Raw genomic sequence first — 19,555 nt, 5'->3', positions numbered from 1 at the left:
TAAGTAGTATTTTGGGAAAAGATTAATCACAAACAATAGTCATCTAGAGAAAAAGTAGAAGAGATCACCTCTTCAAGTAATTTTCCTTTCTCATTCTATTTCAGACAATGGTCATGACCTCGCTCATAAAAGTGTTGTTTGGATTTATATCAAGTAGTTTGAAAGAATGTTTATCCCGAGTTTCATGTATCCACACTGTCAACTTGAAAATCTCTTTCCTTCTTACTCTTAAAAAAAACCTCACCCTGCAAAAATCTGAACATTTTTCCTTCTCAACTTCCTATCCCATACTGAAGTTAGGCCTTAATCACTTATCTTAAATGTTGCTGGAGTACTGCCACACAATTTTATGGACATGAAGATTTCTGGAGCCAAGTCCTGCTGTACCAAACACTGCARTGTTACTCCACAGCCAGACCAACTGTCTCTATACATCAGCCTTTGGCTCCTGTAGTAGATTCAGACTTCGCGAATCAATATCACCATTCCTCATGGAACACCGAGTGCATCAAGTGGCCTTTCCAGTGTCACCACACCAGTRAAATCTCTCACCTGAAGACTATGGTGTATCATTATGCTCCTCCTGAGCAAAGATGCTTTGCAAAATAGAGATGAGCTTTATTATCTCTATCTAGATTTTGAGAGACTGGTCCAAAACGAGGCAATGAAATTCCACAGAATTAAGCTCACCATCTTTTCCAGCATCAACTGCCTTTCCTACTCAGATGCTACATTTTACCTACAGGATTTGTCTCCAAACATCAYAGCAGAGGAAGCTGGCCTAACAACTTAGAGAAAAGTGAATGTATTTCCCCAAACTCTAAACATAAAGAGAGCTTGCAGCTCTGGGAGCAGCCAGTGCCAGAGGTCTGAGACAGGCCGCAGTTTCCTTCATTTACCTCAAACTAACCTTTAAAATGTATTTCATAACACTGAAGTGTGCTCTTTGTAGTTTGTTGTAGATAGTTTCTCCTACAAACTATGGAAAGGTTAGCAGTTGTGACAATCACTTACAAAATTAGTGGTTAGGAAACACTACAGTTTATCCCAAAATTCTGAAATATATTTATTCTTTTTAAGATGATATGTGTGCATTTGGAGAAAAAGTGGAGAAAAGTATGATAGCTGATTACTGACAGTTTGAGTGGAAACTGCTTTTCAAAGACTAGCCTAGAAAAGGTAGCGCAGCTTATACCAAGATGAGCGAAGTGTGTATAAAGTATATTTCACTAAACTCTTGGCAAAATAAGATAAACATGAGAAAACATCTGTCAGCCTRTATCACCTGATTAAAATTACTGAAACAGGGGRAAAGACAAGACAGATAGTATATGTRTTTCCTCACGAAAAATACTGAAAAATACTTATTATATCCAATGTTACATATTCATGTTTGTCAAAAAGGCCGAAAACTTAGAAAATAAATAAATAACCAYAGCACAAATGAAGAGTAACACATTKCTGTAACTACTCAAGTAAGGCACATGAGACAAATCCTTGGCCAAAACTCACTTTCAAGAATGTAAAGAAGTATCATGTTTTAAGTACACAAATACACACACAAGAAACATTGTAGATTCCTACCAATRATCTCAAAGAAAAGCTGACAGCACCATGGAAAACATTCAGTGTTTGATAGACATTGTCTTTCAGAAAAATACTAAAAAGGTTCTATCAACCTATTCATATTTAAAGATGTGATAAATCTGTAATTTTAATAGTGATTTTCATCACAGTGGCACAGTTGCAAATGTTCCAGTTACACTCCAAGTTTCACCTGGATATTGCAGTAACAAAACCATCTGGAGTCTGAAAAAAATAAARCAAAATCATCACTTGGGCTGGGACATCAGCCCTTTCCTCTTCCTCCAATTATTCTTCCATAAAGCACACAAAACTCACTCCAAAAACACAAGGAAAAACATGAGAATGAAGGGATGGAATTCCACAGAAATTACTTGAATGTATGACTGAATTACTGAATGCATTACTAAATTTCACATAAACTATTTAGCTTCAAAGCAGTAATGACTAAGCTCACAGAAGTATGCACAACAAAACACACATTCAAACATTAGCTCTTAGATGTCAGGGATCCACTTAAACAGAGCATATTTTTATTAGGAAATAGACTTTGCTTGTTAGCCTCAACTGAAATGGCTCCATGTTGCTCCAAGATGAGAAGAGAGATTAGAATGAAGTAGGTACAACAAGTATCTAACATATCAAAGAGATGACAACAAAAAATTACACAGTCCTGGCAATAACCACCCAATCCACAGCCCTCTAGACTGAAACAATCTTAAGTCTAATTCTGGGCCTATAAAGAGTCCTACCCACTTAAATGTATTTACTAAAATTGAAGCTAAACATGCATGTAAGGGCTTGCAAAATTGCACTCTAAAATATTTCTGAAAAACACTCCCCCTACCCCCAAAGTGTCTTTCAAAAAACTTTCAGGAATCCATCTCTCTAGAATCCATTTCACTTTCATGATTTGTCAAGTAATAATTTTAAAAATCCATGTCTGGCTATCTAATCTGTTTATCTAGGGAAAAAGAATTCAAACAGCCAAAGAAGCTTCCAACTATGACAGACAAATTAGAGTGATTTTTTTGGGGTGGAATGGATGATGTATTCACATTTTGACAATATCTGAACAAGTGTAACAACACAGATTTCGAATTAGCTGTGTTTGATTTTTGACATTAATGTTGTCAAAAAAAAGGAAATTGTATGAAAATAACAGGCTAATGCTATTCCCTAGGACTCCCACCTCTCTGAAAAAAATTTCCTCTAGTTTCTCTGACCAGAGGATCCAATATCTACAGAAATGCATCCTGTCACAGTTCCTGAATTCCAACTGTCAAAAAAAAGGGTTTTTTGTACCACCCTCAGTTTGTTTTGTAGCCAAAACAGGGCTCTGAATTGCTTAATATCAGGCTACAAATAGGACAAAAATTGAATGTAAAAATGACTGTGGTGACACTGAAAGTGGCTATTCTCTCCATAAATTGTATTTGACATAGTTTTCTCACATTTTCAGGCCAAAAATCAAGAATATCAATTCCAGTTACTGCAGTCAACTCTTGGTCTGCTTTTTCATGAGAACCTTATTAAGTCCAACAAGGCCAAGTGCCAAGTCCTGTATGTGGGCTGGGGCAATCCCCRCTATCAAGACAGGCTGGGGGATGAACAAATTGAGAGCGGAAGAACTTGCGGGTGCTGGGGGATGAGGGGCTGGACATGACCATCTTGCAGCCCAGAAAGCCAAAGCTGTCCTGGGCTGTATTCAAACATTGTGGCCAGCAGATGACAGAGAGGACCCTGCCCCTCTGCTCTGCTCTGCTCTGCTCTGGTGAGACCCCATCTGCAGTGCTGCATCAGCTCTGGGGTTCCCCAGGAAGAACAGGGACCCGTGGGAGCTGGTCCAGAGAAAAGGCACCAAGATGATCAGAGGGATGGAGCACTTCTCCCATAAAGAAAGACTATGAGAGAAGGGGTGTTGACTATGAAAGACTATGAAAATTGGTGTTGYCCAGCCTGGAGAAGAGCCTTCAGGGAGACCTTACTGTGACCTTTTAATACTTAAAGGGGSCTAACTGGAAAGACTAAGAGGCCTTTTAGCAGCACCTGCAGTGACAGGACAAGGGGTAATATTTTTAAACTCAAAGATTCAAAGATAATATATTCATAATGGACATAAGGAAAAGTTCTTTACAGTGAGGGTGTTGAGACACAGGTTCAGGTTGTTCAGAGAGACTGTGGATGCCCTGTGTCTGGAAAAGTTTAAGGTCAGTTTGGATGGGGCTTTGATCAATCTGATTTAGAGGAAAATGTCCCTGCCCATGGCAGGGCAGGGGGTGGAACTGCATGATTTTRAACATCCCTTACAAGTCAAACTGTTCTGTGAATCTGAAATACTTTTGTAATCAGTTCTAAAAATGATACATCAATAATCAGCTATTATCTCAATTTGTAAATGGTACCCATCATTAAAAACATTTTTTTCTTTTATCAGCTGTAAAACTAAGTATTTATTTCCTGTGGAACRTTCAGAATAATTTTATCTATTATAAATGTACCCATCTCTCCATCAGATACCTAGAAATAAAACCTTTTTTTTTTCTTTAAACCACCTTGTCTCAATGCTAACACTGCTGATATAGTTGGTGATGTTGCCCTGATGCAAGAGTATGAAACCAGAAAACACTTTGTAAGTGTAAGGTCAAATTACTATTTATATAATTCAATCCAGTCAGGTATCAAAGCAGGCWGCAGTGGTATCAGTCTGCTTTGTGCCGGTATAATAGAACCAACATATTTGAGATGGACAAAAACATGGTACTAAGAACAACTTTTAACTAATCACTGACAGCTAGCAACTAAAATCAGTCATTTTGGCATTTTTGATGTTGATGGATTCTGCTATCTCCAGAAGAAGAGCCAGCATTTATCTTTAGAACAAGCTTGCTTACTCACAGAATCCTGCTCTTTCCTAAAAGAACAGATTAAAGCAACAGACTAAAACACAAAACCCCCATTTAAGTTACCTAAATTCAAAGAGAGGWAAGTACTAGTAGGAATTGACTTTTTACTAGTTTTTTTTTAAAGAAACTCTTCCAGTTTCTACAGTTTTCTCTGTACACAGACTATTAAACCAGTGTGATATTACCCCTGAATGTGAYAGCAGAATTTGTATCATTCTTTTATTCTTGTTCTCTTTTTTAGGAAGTTTATTAGCACATTTTAGCTGAAGTTCTCTGCAATCTGACAGTAGCTACAGTATTTGCAGAGCAGTACATAAAATTTTTTTCTTGGCCCTATGCTCTCTTCAGAGTTTCATTACCAACACAGYGGTAGGGCATGCAGATGATGGCTTGCATTCAGAAAAAGCAGGCTGCATATTATAATCAATAAACACACCAYCCATTTGGAACCTGGTTCTCTGAGGAAAGGAGATATGCTGTGGACTTTTTTAGTTTGCTTTGGACAGCTTCAGGATTGTGGGTTGTTTGGAGTATTTTTTGTTATTTTAATAGTTCATAGAATCTAGAAAATGCTCAGTTGGAAGGGACTCACAAGGATCATTGAGTCCAACTACTGGCCCTGTSCAGGACACCCCAAGAAATGCACCATATGCCTGAGAGCATTGTTCAAACAYTTCTTGAGCTCTGTCAYGCTGGTGCTGTGACCACTTCTCTGGGGAGCCCGTTCCAGTGCCCAACCAACCTCTGGCTGAAAAACTTCTTCCTGATATCCAACCCAAACCTCCCCTGACTCAGCCTCATGCTGTTTCCTCAAGTCCTGTCACTGGCCATGAGAGTGAAAAGATCAGTGCCTGCCCCTCCTCTTCCCATGACAAGGAAGTTGTAGCTGCAATGAGGTGTTCTCCCCATTTCCTCTTCTGCAGGCTGAACAGACCAAGTACCTTCAGTGACTCCTCACACGGCTTCCCCTCAAGGCTCTTCACCATCCTCATTGCCCTCTTCTGGACACACATAATAATTTAATATCYTTCTTATCTTGTGACACCCAAAACTGCTCCCAGCACTTGAGGTGAGGCCACCCCAGCCACAGCAGAGCGGAACAATCCCTCCCTTGCCCGGCTGGCGATGCTGTGCCTGATGCCCCCAGGACAGGGTTCATCCTCCTGGCCCAGGGCACTGCTGGCTCATGTTCAACTCACCAYYGACCAGGACCCAAAGTCCCTTTCCACAGCCTCTACACAAAACTGGGGTTGCCCCATCTCACGTACAGACTCCAGCACCTGTCCCTGTTAAACTTAATAAGGTTGGTGATTGTTCTGCAAATCTGCCAGGATTAACTARGAAAATTATTCAAGATAGTTTTAATCCACGTTAGGTACTCAAGGCAATTCACAACACAGCAACACAGTGTGTCACCACCAAGGTGGGGTTCGAGGGAAGTAGGTGGAGCTACTACTTYAACTGATAATGTAACTATTGGTGAAACCCTGATACCTATTTGTTTTTAAACTCATACAACTCCTAATGGAGAAAGACATAGGTTATAAAATTTCTGAGATCACTGAGGCTCAGTTTCTCATACTTAAAAACATCTGTGTTCTTCASATTTCTGAACATTTATTTTTCTAATATTAAAAGCTGCTTGGTATCTTCATCCAAAACTGTACAATTTCATTGRTTCATTTACAAATTCTTCCAAGACAGATTTATTTTGTTAAATACATAAAAATTTGATTGGTACTACCCTTAATGACTGAAGCCCTTAAATAAATATAAAAATATACATACCCTAAAAAAACCCAAATCAAAATCTAGACTACTGAAGAATAATCCAGAAAAACTTATTCCAATTATCAAAACCACAAGAACATATCATGTCTATTCCTCTTCTAAATGTGCTAGTCCTAAGGCAGAAAAATGAAGTTGCTGCCATTAATAATAATTATTRCACATACATCTGAGAACACATCTGTCCTCTGCTGTGCCTACCTTTTCCTCTCTGTCTGGTCTTCCTTCAGAGCATTACAGATGACATGAAAATATTTAGGTTTGTCTTAATTACTCATGCATTTACATCCACACTGCAGACCAGAGTTGTCTGACCTAAGCACTTTACTCACCTATTTTACTAAGTACGTGTCTGCAAAATCTCACCTCTTTCTACTTCTAGAAGTARTTCAGAAACAGATACAGCATCCTACAGCATTTTTAGGCTTCCTTCATTCCCCTACCCAGGGATGTTCTAACATCTTTGGTGGATAGAGATCTTCATAATGGAACCCACATCCTCAGGAAGTGTGGTCTCAATCTGACAGTGAAGTATCTTGTACCTTCAGAACAGCAGGACTATTTCACATCCTTTTCAAGGAAAAGTTATTACAAAAAAGGCTCCTGGACACTGTAAAAATTGAACCAGATACAAAATATACCTTCCAATTGACAGGAGCTCTGCAAGGTAGTGGTATTATCTTTACATATGAAGGCAATGAAATCCTGCCTTATCATCTTGACATTTAACAGAAGATATGCAGGACTGCCTTCACTGAGACAGTTAAATTAAAATTCTATCAGAATTYGTTTATAAACTGATATTAAAAATAGCAACTAAGATTATGGAAAATCTTAGCAAAAAAGATATTTTAAAATAGAAGAATAATTTTCAGCTTATTTAGCTTGTGTTTATTCCATGATGATCACTTTCCTTTTATTTTGTGCTAATATATGTCTTTGGAATACAAAGAATTTAAAAGCGACACCACTKTTAAATAAAAATATGGCAAGAAATTCAGGGCTGAGTGAATATCCTGAATTACTTGGGAAAACAAAGCAAAACAGAAAACGGATTTCAAATTCTTCATGGTTTTCTAACTGGAAAGTAATTTTCCCACAGAAAATAACTCCATGTTTCCGAAATTTTCCTTCAGCTTTGACAACAAGTGATTCCTATATGGAAAGGCAAGAAAATATTTGCCTAAGACCTGAGCAGATTAATCTCCAMAAGAACATCAACTGCTTCCTCAAGAAACCACATTTTTTACATTTGAAGAATAAACTTCTTAGTGCGTCAAGACCACTAAGGTCGGAAAAAGTATATGCACTGGCTAAAGGTTGTGAGGAAGAAAAAAATATACATAGGTCTCTTGTAAGAGCATTTCTGCATACATCCTATATGAATATACACAATGTTAAGCACACAACCATTGCCTAACCAGAAACAGGACARCAGTGTGGCACTACCCAACAGAAAGCAGAGATCACTACTAACTCWCTACTAAACCAGAATTTAAATCTGGGGATACAACATCCCTGTGTCAACAAAAACAGTTTAATAGCTCTACTGCACATTGAGTAAGTAAGAGCATGACCTGGTGCTTCAGGCCAATCCAGACAAAGTTGTGTYCCTAACTGATTCGAGTTTCTTGTCATTCCTTTTTACCCTACAAAGAAAATGTGCATACAACTAGCTACATAGCTAGTTATATGTGCATGCAACTAGCTACTGTCAAAGGGAGTTCAGACATAAAAAAAAATGATTACTGATTAGGACTACATTACTTACCCAAAAACCAGCATTTTCAGAAATAACACAGGAATAACATGAGATAATTGGTGCTGCTACAGATGTGGCCTTGGAAACCATCATTCACCCAAGGTTCATTTCAAGGATATTTTCTGCTGGTTTTGACTTAAATCACAGATTCACAGAGGAATTCACAGAGAATTCTTAATTGAAAGGGTGTTCTCTGAAAACTTTTGTGAAAACAACAGCAGCACCTGAACCCCTGTGTGATTCGTCCACTCCCCTCACTATAACCAAGGCAATGCTTTTGGATAACCTTGGGCCAGAAATTTACCACTAGGGACAGGGCAATACCACATCAGYTACAGAGCAGAATCCTGACACAGTCTGGGTTATGTTACTAGATACAAACTTATAGACTACAGTGATATTTTACCCCACAATAATGACATTTTTGTTACTTTTTTACATGCATCAAACACAAGGAAGAAAAAAATGTTATGCTTCTGTCACAATCTATATGTGCATATCAGTGACCCTATGATATCATAGCTTCAAGCACATTTGTTTCACCCCCACTTCCACTTCAGAGGACAACTGACCCAATAGTGCTAAGATTTCACACATGAGGAAAAAAAAAATCAAGGCATGTTGGCACTAAAACCAATACATATTCCCCAATTCAGAAAATCAGTCTGTGTATAAACCCAAGAACAACTCCCAAGTTCTGGAAATTAAGCTTGAAATCAAAACACAACTATAAAGTTCTACCTAGGAATAAAATGTCTAAGACTTTTCTTCAGTCATGCTTCCTGCATACTCCAAAAAAGGCAAAAAAGGTATTTTTCTTTAATGAACAATGTAATACTTTACAAAATTTTTGAAGTTACATTTTCCATTTTRTATTTGTCAAAATTTGCCGGAGACATTTTCACAGGTAGACGGGGTACATTTGGGACTTCTGACACTTGAGAAACACTGCCAGGCACATGTGGGAACAAATAATGGTATTTCTTCTAAAAAAATGAGAGYACTGAAATAGTTTATTTTGACACTTAAATTGCCTTTCTTCAGAGGCAGCCAACCATTAAAATAGATGAAGTGATTCACACCTCATGGTGCTACTGTTTCAGGCTTCTACGCACATGAACCATTTCTCATCACAGCATCCATATTTAGAGGTTTTCTTCATAATCCTAACAGAAATCATTTTTAAAACASACAACTAGCTGGATGTCTGTGGTTAAAAGGAATTGCCAGCATGGTATTTTTTTCAGGAGATGTGGCTTACATTAGTGTATTTATTATTTAACTTCTAATTCAAGCCTACAATACTCCTGACACAGAACACTATGAGCATACGAAACAGTATTTGTATTGCCTTATTTGCTGTTACATTCAGGCTTTACCATCAGAATTCTGACAATGGAGTTCTGCTGCTTCCCACCCTCACTGGCAATAATGACATTATTTGCAGAGTCAAGACAAATCCTTCCGTTCTGGGAAGATGATGAGTGGGGAATAGGGAAAATAACTTAAAAATGCAACAAAAAAGAAGCACATTCCATATAACTAAACTAATTCATAGTAAAATCAATGACCTTGAAAGCGATTAAAAACCAGGGCTTTACAAATAGGATTTTTTTTTTTTTGAAAATGCAGCTGTTTTTAATTGTCCCTATCAGATCTATAGCTCAGTTCAGGCACTTGTGATACCAGCATGCATGCAGGTCTTAAGTTTAACAGAATTACTATTTTGTGCTCACAGAGAAAAAAAAATAACACAGACTAATTTTTAAATTAATAGCAGCAGCTGCAATACAACAATAAACTGTCAGTACCTCCTTGCCAGATAAGTAATTCAAGTAGTTGCTCTCAGTCACTTTTCATATGAAAGAACAAAAAGAAAAGGGGAGGGGTCTTTTATAATCCAGGTTTATACATCCTAAAGAGGTCATTAAATTGAACAGGCCAAGAAATAAAAACTATGGCTTAATGCTTAAGTGGGCTGACTTTTACTGTTGGAGGAGGAGGTCCTGAGATATTCATTGAAGGCAAAAGATCATCCATGCATACCCCTGGCATTAGAAAGGCTTTCATTACACACCAAATCAACAGCTTCCAACATGGTATTATTTTCTGCTCTTCTCCATTTTCCTGAACTCTTAGAAGGAATAATTATATTCCTAAACAGAGAGACTTCATGGTTATTCTATCACAAAAGTTTAAAAATTCTACAAAAAAACATAAATCAGAAGTCAAGCATAACAATAAAACTGTGTAAGAAGGGGTGGAACCAATATTAAGTAACTCCGTAAGATATTATATTTACTGCACCTTGCTCCCAATSACTTTAGCTCCACATTCTATATATAGCAGATGGTGCTAAAAGTCATTTACAAATAAAAATCTGTGTCCTAAACATGCAACAAATGACAAGGCTTGTCTCCCTAATCTTGCACCTAACATAATCAGCACTAAACTGAAAACAGAGACTAAAACAAATCAGTTTCAGAAACTACAAGGAAAAACAGATTAAAACTATTTTCTGGAGAAATAGGACATTTTCATAGCATAGGCAAGCCAATCATTTGTATACCCCTAAACCAAAACCTGCGCTATTAATTGTATACAGAGCACAATCTCYTTGAAAGCATGCACATGCACACTACTGCGCATTTAAGAAAAATAAAGAGGGCCAATCAAGCTGTACAGTAGCAACAAACACAAGCAGATTAAGTTTTCCAAATTCAGAGCCCATTCAATAAGAAGCAATTTCCAATGAACACCCAAAGATCCTTCCCTCTGTATATTCCGTACTAGGGTAAATCTATGCTGCTGAGAGAGCAATGTTTGGTATGTAGTCAACAATTAAGCCACAGACTTTGGATGACTACCTGTAACAGCAGTGACATGGACAAAGAACAATAATGTGTTACAGCCTTTAAATAGTAATCAAGATTTTAGTTAAACTTTAAAAAGCATTTGGAAGAAAGAGGGGAACTCTAGCATTTTTTCTTYTAKTTATTTATTTATTTATTTGRTAACAGTAACAGTCAAYATGATGTGTTTTGAGTTTTAAAAAAGATCAGAATATTTGCTAAAGCTTAACTTTTCTTCTTTTATACTTCTTCAAACTTAAATTTTCATGCCTGTATGTGCCCTCCATTTCGTCCTGAAGAAAAGTATAAGAAAATTCTTGTGTTTGGATGAGTCACCCAAACTTTATCTTGCTTTATGTAGGCTCCTGTAATTCTACACTTTTAATACAGACTAATAAAATCAGTATCTATGACTTGTAACAGTCAAAAGGTAATAAAGCAATCACTTGGTTATCTGAATCCTCAAGATTCAGAATTAAACACTTGGGCGTAGCTTACTTGTGATCATCTATTTTAATCACATAAGTCCATTCTAAATATTAAACTATTCTCCAGTACATATTAAAAATAAAGCTTCCTCATCTCCATTTCATATAGTTGGAAATGAAGAAAGATTTGTCTGAAACCATAAAGTAATAGCAGTAGATCAGGGTTCARATCCTTCCGCACACCATTCTTTCTATTCTCTGCCTGTACCATCTGAATGACAAGATCCTAACAAAAAATGAATGATGAAATGACTATGGAATTAAAATAACAATGCACACTAACATCATAACTCATTAGTCTCCATCTGGACATACAGAAAACACGAAGCATGTGACTGGTTACTTTCTGCAAAAGATTTTACTTAGATGAAAGTAAATTTTTATTTCTACATGAAATAAAATTGATGGAGGACTATCATAATCAAAACCCCACTGTATGTGGCACCCAGATTGCTTTTGTTTTCATGTCTGTCACTTTCCATACCCTACAACAAATGAAGCAGAGACTGAAGAGGAGGCATGTCTCACATGACAATGAAATCTGTGTCCATTCAACAAGTTAACTCCATAGATACTTCAAACAAAAAAAAAAAAAAGCCCCTCTCTCAATCGCTGTAACTGTAGCAGATGAACACCGAGAAGAAGCTAAGTTCATACCTCATAAAGCACCTGTTGCAGACTGAGACTATCTAATCTAGTGAAATCTGGACAAAATTCACAGAAGCACAATTTTTCAGATATTGCAACCCCTCTGCAATTAGGGGCCCAATACTTGTTTAATCATACGGTCTTAAAACTCTGTTAGCAAGTAATGAATATAACATCCCCAATGAAGGATGCATGCGATGCTTCACCTACACTAACGCAGCAGGGCACAGACGGGCGTGCGGGGACTCTCCTGGCAACGCGGGGCTGTTTGGACATCGCACTCCTGCAGCAGCAGMAGCTTCACACACACTAGGTATGGCATGGGAACTGAGCGCTACATTCAACCTTGTGTTTACATGGTGAACAGCTCATTAAAATAAGTTTATTACTAGCTAAGTCTGCCAATATAAACATAGTATTCTTGTTCTTAACCAATGGGATGTACCAAGAAGAAAAAATATTTTAAATAAATTTTATAYCAGAAACATTCGCTGCTTTTTAGTGTAAGAGTTTAGAAGAAACATTGGACACAATATTGCATTCTTCCCCGCAAAAGCCCCCAAACTTATGGGTTATAAAAATACACAGATTCAATTTTTTTTTTTTGTATCTTTCACTATATAAAACTCTACTACCAAGTTTCAATCACTTTCATCTTTAAAATCCAAAGTCAAGCCCATTATGACATTGATACAATTMCAGTCATATTCTGCAGATCAAATATTGGCAAGAAATCATCAATGAATAGCTATGAAGATGAGCTACTGAGGTAGCACTTTTCTTTCTTTTTAAATTAGGCAGCTTTTGTTATGGATTGCATTACTAGACAAAGAGCCAAATGCTTTGGCATTGCTCTGCCATTAGTTAGAATTGTACTTTAAAAAACAGGTTCTAATGAGCGATTGCACATATTCCAACTGAAACTGAGACTAGCAATAACTGGAAAAGTGAACAGTTCCTGAATTTTTATTYCTGCACATATAAAGCAGAAAAAAGCTCTGCTAATTTGATAGTGTAGGTGTATTTTTGTTTCTCTTAGGTTGTTACAAAGATTGAACAATCAAAGGACACTAATGACACTGCAATCTGATCAACACAGACGAAATACTACGAGTGAACATTCCCATTGTGAATACATACACAAAAAATAAGCATGCATCTCATGTGGCAGTAAAAGGAGGGAAGATGAGCAAAATGTTCTTTTTGCTTTTTTTAACCAGAAGTGGAACACTTCAATCCTAGTGAGGAATAAGACAGGATATAAAACCAGGTAAAACTGTCAGAAAAATAGAACTGTATTTTTCCAGCAACTATACTCCTACATATAAATCCATCAGAGGGGAACAATGAGCAAAAGACAATTCTATTTCCTTAAAGATCATCTTTTTCAACTCTGCAGTAGATGCTCTAAAACTACAGACCAAAAATAGAACATTTACAGATAAAGTAAGAAACTAAGAGAGAAATAACAGCAAAAGAAATAAAACAAACAAGAAAATATTATTTCTTCAAGAAGAGAGAATCATCTGGCCTTCTTAGGGGCAATTACTTAGTCGGCAATGAATTTGAGATCAGATCCTGCTAACTGCTACATTTGCATCTCTTCCCTGTACTTGTTGGCTCAAATTAACACAACAGATTGTTCTTGCTGATTCAAAATTACATGTGGCAATAAATTCAGGAAAGTGAAACAACTTTCATATTAAATATGAAATACTTAGAAAGTTCCTAAGGCTAAAAGCCTGCAAAGGGRTACACTGTATCAACCATGATGACCTGGAGACCCTGAATTAAGAGAGCTCAGCCTAGTGATCTGCTCAATTAACACCCCTGGTGTAAGGTTGGCATTTATTCAGTCGATGATATCGTTATGGACAGATGCATCTATTGAAAGCATGGGGGTCACAGCTGCATCTGCAACCCACTTTWGATTAAGAGTAAAATTCCAGGGCCTTGATGGCATCAATCCACACAGACGAACATCTATTCATGTTAAAATTAGTGTAAACACACAAATTACCTGTGAAAWAAATGGCAAATTAGTTCAGTTTTAGTTTGTGGGTTTGGGCTTTTCAGGTTCTAAGGCAAGTGTATTCTGAGACACTAGAGCAATCTCCTGCTAATCATCTCTCAGTTTCTCARTCTACCATACTTGCATTCCACCATAGCCCAGCACTGTGCTCAGTTTCACTGCTGTACTGCCTAMTTGGCAGTTTTAAGAGCTCCTTCTTTCAAAGGCTGACACAACCACAGTAGAGCAGGCAGATTATACTCAACAGTTTACACCTCCAGTGTAACACCAAACTTCAAGCTTAACACTAAAATCAGGAGGCTTGCATTGAACGAATGAGTCCAAGGGTAGACAGACACCAGTGCTTTTCTCTGGACAACTGCACTCGAGCAACTCCAGCCCAGGCAGGAGGATGGTAAGATTTACCAGAGCTATTTGTCACCACCATAGAACTCCAAAGTTGAGTTCAGCATGTGCCGAAGTGATACAATTACACATGGCAAGGAACTGGAGGTCTGAATCAGTTTTATACAGCCTACAGTGACCTATCTGCTCTAGTTTTAGAGCAGGCAGGTAAAACTTGCCAATGCACCCCTAGATAATATGTATTATATACTATCAAAAATAACTCAGGTCATACTGCAGGTAGAGCTTACATGCAAAATCTAAATGCCCAAATGTATTTGAGAACCATTAAGCTACCCTTAAATTTAGCTGTCAACTCAGAACTATTCAGTAGGAATGTATTTATAGAAGGGTTTCTTATGGATCACCCAAGGTCAAATGCCATTAAGTGCTATCATCCATGTGTACATGCAGTACACATAAAAATGTCACTTCATTAAATTAGTGGATGACACAGCTGGCAGAAAAGCAAATAACAACAGTATGGTAGCTTTACAAAGTAATCTGCAAGCTCTAAATGTAATATAGAAAACAGCTTTTCATAATCACTAATGCACTGTTACATGACCAGAAAGAGTAAGACCGTACCATCAAGCTGTGACAATAACAAATTATTTGTCTTACCATAGGCAACCTAACAACAGGCTTTCAACAAGATACAATGAGAAAAGGAGCATTCAGCCAACACTTCAATGAGATTGCAATAACCACTTCCCTTTGTAGATGTCTTTGCTTMAACCTATCACAGCAGTGAGTATGCAGTTCTAGCATTCTTCTTTTCATCTCTTTATCAGACCAAAACCAGAAGAACCCCACCAAGTGCTGGGGGTGCATCTGACCTATGCTAATGAGTAGAAAGTCCTCCATGATTTTTCTTCATTTAGCAGAAAACAGGTGGCAATACCCATGCCACACATTTTGGCTAGTTGGCTGGTTTGTTTGGTTTTTTTTTTTAATTCTGTCTTCATAACTAGCTGGGAGGACACACTAAATGCAGAGTTCTCCATTTCTTAATGCCTCTGAATTGAGAATGCATCATGCCTTTTTCGAAGATATGCTTTAATCAAACACAAATAATTATGCTCAACACAGGCATTAGTAACAAATGTTAAGACACAAGATAGCAAAAATCACATTARAAAATCTAACCGTATCTCTTAGGCCCCAAAGGGGAATGGGAGGAACATAATCAATCAATGATTTGGCTTCATAGATTTTCCTGCTGAAGAAACAGATGGATGTGGTCAGCCATCCTGTGGTCAGGAAGGTAAGCAAAGAAAGTCTCTTCATTTAGAGCCACTGAATAAAACATCTCTTGATGACAGTGGAATTGCTACCTAGAGAAAGACAGCTTATTACCTCAACTTCTCACGTCTTTCAAATTTACACCATGTGTTATAGATTAACAGCTACTTTTTCATTTTTTGCAGCTTCCCAAAAATAAARCATGCACACAAAATACCAAATAGCAGCTGTTTATGACTTTTTACACTGTAAGGAAATGAATTCCATTTTGAATTCCATTCCACATTTTTAGTTTTAGTTATGTTATTTTTGGAGGATGAAATAGTGGCATTCCAGCTAGYCTTTTAAAGATGCTTTCCTTGACTCTTAGTTTGTGTTGCTGTATTCTACTTTTAACTGAAAACACATTTCTACTTATGATAATTTACACTGAAAGTGAGCTGTTTGGTAAACAAGTAAATTTTTCAATATGAATATGAYGTTTTCATATTCAGGCTACTTAGCAGGACACCAACACAAAATTAATGTCCAATTGCATAGGGCAACAATACCAGAGCCAAAAAAAAGCATTTACAGCAAATCCGTTGCAAATTTCCTAAATAAGAATAATAGTTCATTATTTCATACACAGATATCTGGAATGCACAAGCTAGGAAATTTGATTGATTAGTATTGTATTTTACTTGCTGCTAATTTTTTAAACAATATTTCCAAGAGAGAATGTAGAGAACAGTGATGACCTTTACTGTAAAAAAACTGCATTTATAATCCAGCTAACACTCTCCCATGATTTGCTTTCTCAATGTATTCTCAATGTATTCTCAATGTACTCTCAAGTACATTGCTAGCATATAAAACAAAAAAAAAATCAAGTTCTAAGCAGCCCGGTCTCAACTCTTAGCTAGAATTTCTCTTTGGAAACATAAACATATTTTAGTGTATTTAATCTATGTCCAAGACATGGGAGATGAGAGAATAAAAGAATCAYGCTGTTGAGTATAAAAGCAGAGTGTGAAAAAGTCTACTGGGGTTAAGTATTAACCTGATGCATTTTTCAGAACGACTGTACTATTTTTAACTGTTCTTTTTTGGCCACAGGTCAAAGTTTTCCTAGCAAAATACCAAAGTGAAAATGCTGGGAGCAAAGCCCAGAGGCAGCTCTCTTTGCTCTGGCCTAGGCAAAAACTTATCTGAATCGAGTCAGATAGGCAGCACTGTTTCCCACTYCTCTCCATTGACTATGGCTGTCATTATGCCTCGACCATCTATTGGAGGAGTAACACAGCACTACAGCCTCGGCAAGARCATTTTTCAGATGTTATAGGAAATTCCTATATTCTCCACACAGCACAGGCATACATTCTGTTCAGTCAGTTCCTGTGTTTTTGGCCAAACAGAACTGAGTCATTTGAAAGCACAAAAAAAGACACAGTATAAATGCCTTGAGCAACTCTTAGAAGGACTGGGATTTATTCCCCCTTTTTCTGCTCCTCATAACTGGGACACGTTGGAAATCTTGGGACAGATTGGAAATACAAGGTTTGAAGACCCTAAAGTTCAGTTAAAATACTATTATAATACCAAGAATGAGAATATGATAATGATAACAATATTGATGACAATAATGATAATAATCTCTCTTACTGCCTTTCCAGAGTTCAGATGTTTTAAATGGGAAAATCTAACTCCTTCCACACTTCCTCCCGAGGGCACAGATTTCTCACTAAAGTAAACTGTATTTCATACACTCACACSGAAAAATGCTATTTGAAACCGGAGACAGACGAATCAATTTGCCCCAATGAAAAATAAACGTGACCCTACTGGAACCCCCAGTTACATTTCTCCCTTAGGCGTGTCCCCTTTTCCTGAATTATTTTCACATCACACAGCAACCGCAGCCTCACCAGAGGACATTTCACAGGGGGTGAGCGATGGGTGCCCGGCAGCGCACACAAAGGCAGGTACTTTGGGGACAAGACACGCTGTGATTACGAGGCGCGAAAGCGAACGGTGTGAACGATGCTGGGAGGGAAAAGAAGGCGCTTTCCTCTCCCCGGATCAGCTCTTGCCAGGGACGTTTCTCACTTTCCCCCAAATAAGATGCACCTAAYCGGGGAGCGCTCGCTCTCCTCTCATAGCGCCGTGCCCGTCCCCTCGCCCAACACAGCCGTGGGGGCGAGGGCCGCTCCAGCCCGGCCGGGGGCGTGGAGACGATCCTTCGTCCTCCCCCAGGAAAGCACTTTCAGGACGCGGGAGCCCTTTCCTTCCTTCCCGTTCCCTCCCGCCCGCCTGAGGCGAGGGCAGCTCTCCCTTTGTTCCCCCGCCGAGCGCTCCCCCCGGGCGCGGCCGCCCCTCACCAGCAGGCTCTCCACGTTGACCGGAGAGCGCGGGTCGCGGATCATGGACTCCAGCTTCCTCTGGCGGCCCTCGAGCATCCCCGCCGCCGGCTCCAGCGCCTCGGCTGCCAGGGGAGCCGCCGACATCTTCCCCGCCGGTTGCTGGCTCATCCTCCGGCCCGCCTAGTGACGGGCCCGCGGAGGGCACTGCGCGGGGCCGCCCGGCGGGCCTAGCGCGGCGGCGAGCCCGGGAAGGGCGGGGGCGGCGAGGCGGGAGCGGAGGGCAGCGCCGCCGGTGGCCGCCGCCCGGGCATGAAGGGCGAGGGAAAACGGCCGCTGCTCCGCCCGGGCGCGGGGAGAGGGAGGAGAGAGAGCTGGAAGGGAGGGACGGAGCGCTTCCCGCCGTGCCCCCGCCTCTCCCCGCTCAGGGCGTCCCTCGGCGGTCGCCGCCTCACTGCCCGCTTCGCTGGGACATCGCTCCGAGGGCAGGGGGAGGCGGGGAGGAAAAGGTGAGCGGGCGCCGCGGGGTCGGGCTCAGAGTGCGGCTCCTTTGCAGCGCTCGCCGGCTGCTGGTGCGGCAGCCGCGACCCCCGTCCGCCTCGCCTCCCTTCGCCGCTCCGGCTCCGGCTCGGCCCCGCCGCTCTCTGCGCGTTCCGCCCGCCCCCGGCCCGGCCCAGCCCAGCCTCCCGCTCCCGGCCCAGCCCAGCCCAGCCCAGCCTCCCGCTCCCGGCCCCGCGCAGCCGCCTCCCCTACCCACAAGGCCCCGGTGCGAGCGGCTCCTTGCTCGGCGCTCGCTCGGTGCCCGACTGTTGCCCTGCGTTTGGTGGGGCTGTGCCGGGCCTGGGCAGGAGAGCCGCTTGAAACAGGACTGTTTTGGCACAGGAGACCTCACCCTGCCCGCATGGCGTAAAGCACACAGGGAAGAAAGCCAAAAATAYTTGAGAAAGTGGGCGAGCAGCGTTTCGGATGGAGCTGCCGTGCTCACGGCATGAATCAGAATCATGGAATGGTTTGGGTTGGAAAGAACCTTGAAGAYCATCCGTTTCCTGCCTGCCATGCTCAAGGACACCTTTTACTAGGCYGGATTGCTCAGAGCTCCATCCCACCTGGCTGTACCACATCAGGGATGGGGCATCCACAACTTCCCTGGGCAAGCTATTCCAGTGCCTCATCACCTCACAGTAAAGAATTTTTTCCCCAATATCTAATCCAAGCCTACAATCCTTGAATTTGAAACCATTCYCTCTGGTCTTGTCACTACATGCTCTTGTAAGTAGTCTTGCCCYGTCTTTTCTGTAAATTCTCTTTTGTTATTGAAAGGCCACCATAAGGTCACTTAAAAAACTCGTATGTCTCTTATATGTATGAGAGGGAGGATGGAGTACTAGGTCGTGAGGAGCTGTGCTGGCAAAGGTGCAGGCCACACTCRTGCACCCTGAGGAAGATGAGCCTCCACACTGTCCTGGAGGTGGGTACAGCCACCTTGCTGCACGCGGTGGGCACTTTGAGGGAACAGGATCCTGTTTA

The 19,555-nt window shown here is 40.1% G+C and overlaps 1 protein-coding gene across 3 annotated transcripts in view; it reads right to left on the bottom strand.

The window, feature by feature from the left end:
- Positions 1-18,277, bottom strand: part of ROCK2 (Rho associated coiled-coil containing protein kinase 2) — a 95,171-nt gene extending 76,894 nt beyond the window's left edge. For all 3 annotated transcript variants that reach the window (XM_057370482.1, XM_057370483.1, XM_057370484.1), the window contains exon 1: positions 18,050-18,277. In XM_057370482.1, the coding sequence (XP_057226465.1) occupies positions 18,050-18,199 (150 nt within the window). In that variant the 5' untranslated portion in view covers positions 18,200-18,277. The remainder of the gene's footprint in view (positions 1-18,049) is intronic.
- Between the last annotated feature and the right edge of the window lie 1,278 nt (positions 18,278-19,555).

The sequence above is a fragment of the Malurus melanocephalus genome, unplaced genomic scaffold (genome assembly GCF_030028575.1).
Source record: "Malurus melanocephalus ecotype Western Australia unplaced genomic scaffold, MMel_1.1 scaffold_127, whole genome shotgun sequence".
In the NCBI taxonomy this organism is placed as follows: domain Eukaryota; kingdom Metazoa; phylum Chordata; class Aves; order Passeriformes; family Maluridae; genus Malurus; species Malurus melanocephalus.
The sequence above is the reverse complement of the archived record's forward strand: the minus strand, read 5'-3'. Positions and strand labels throughout refer to the sequence as shown.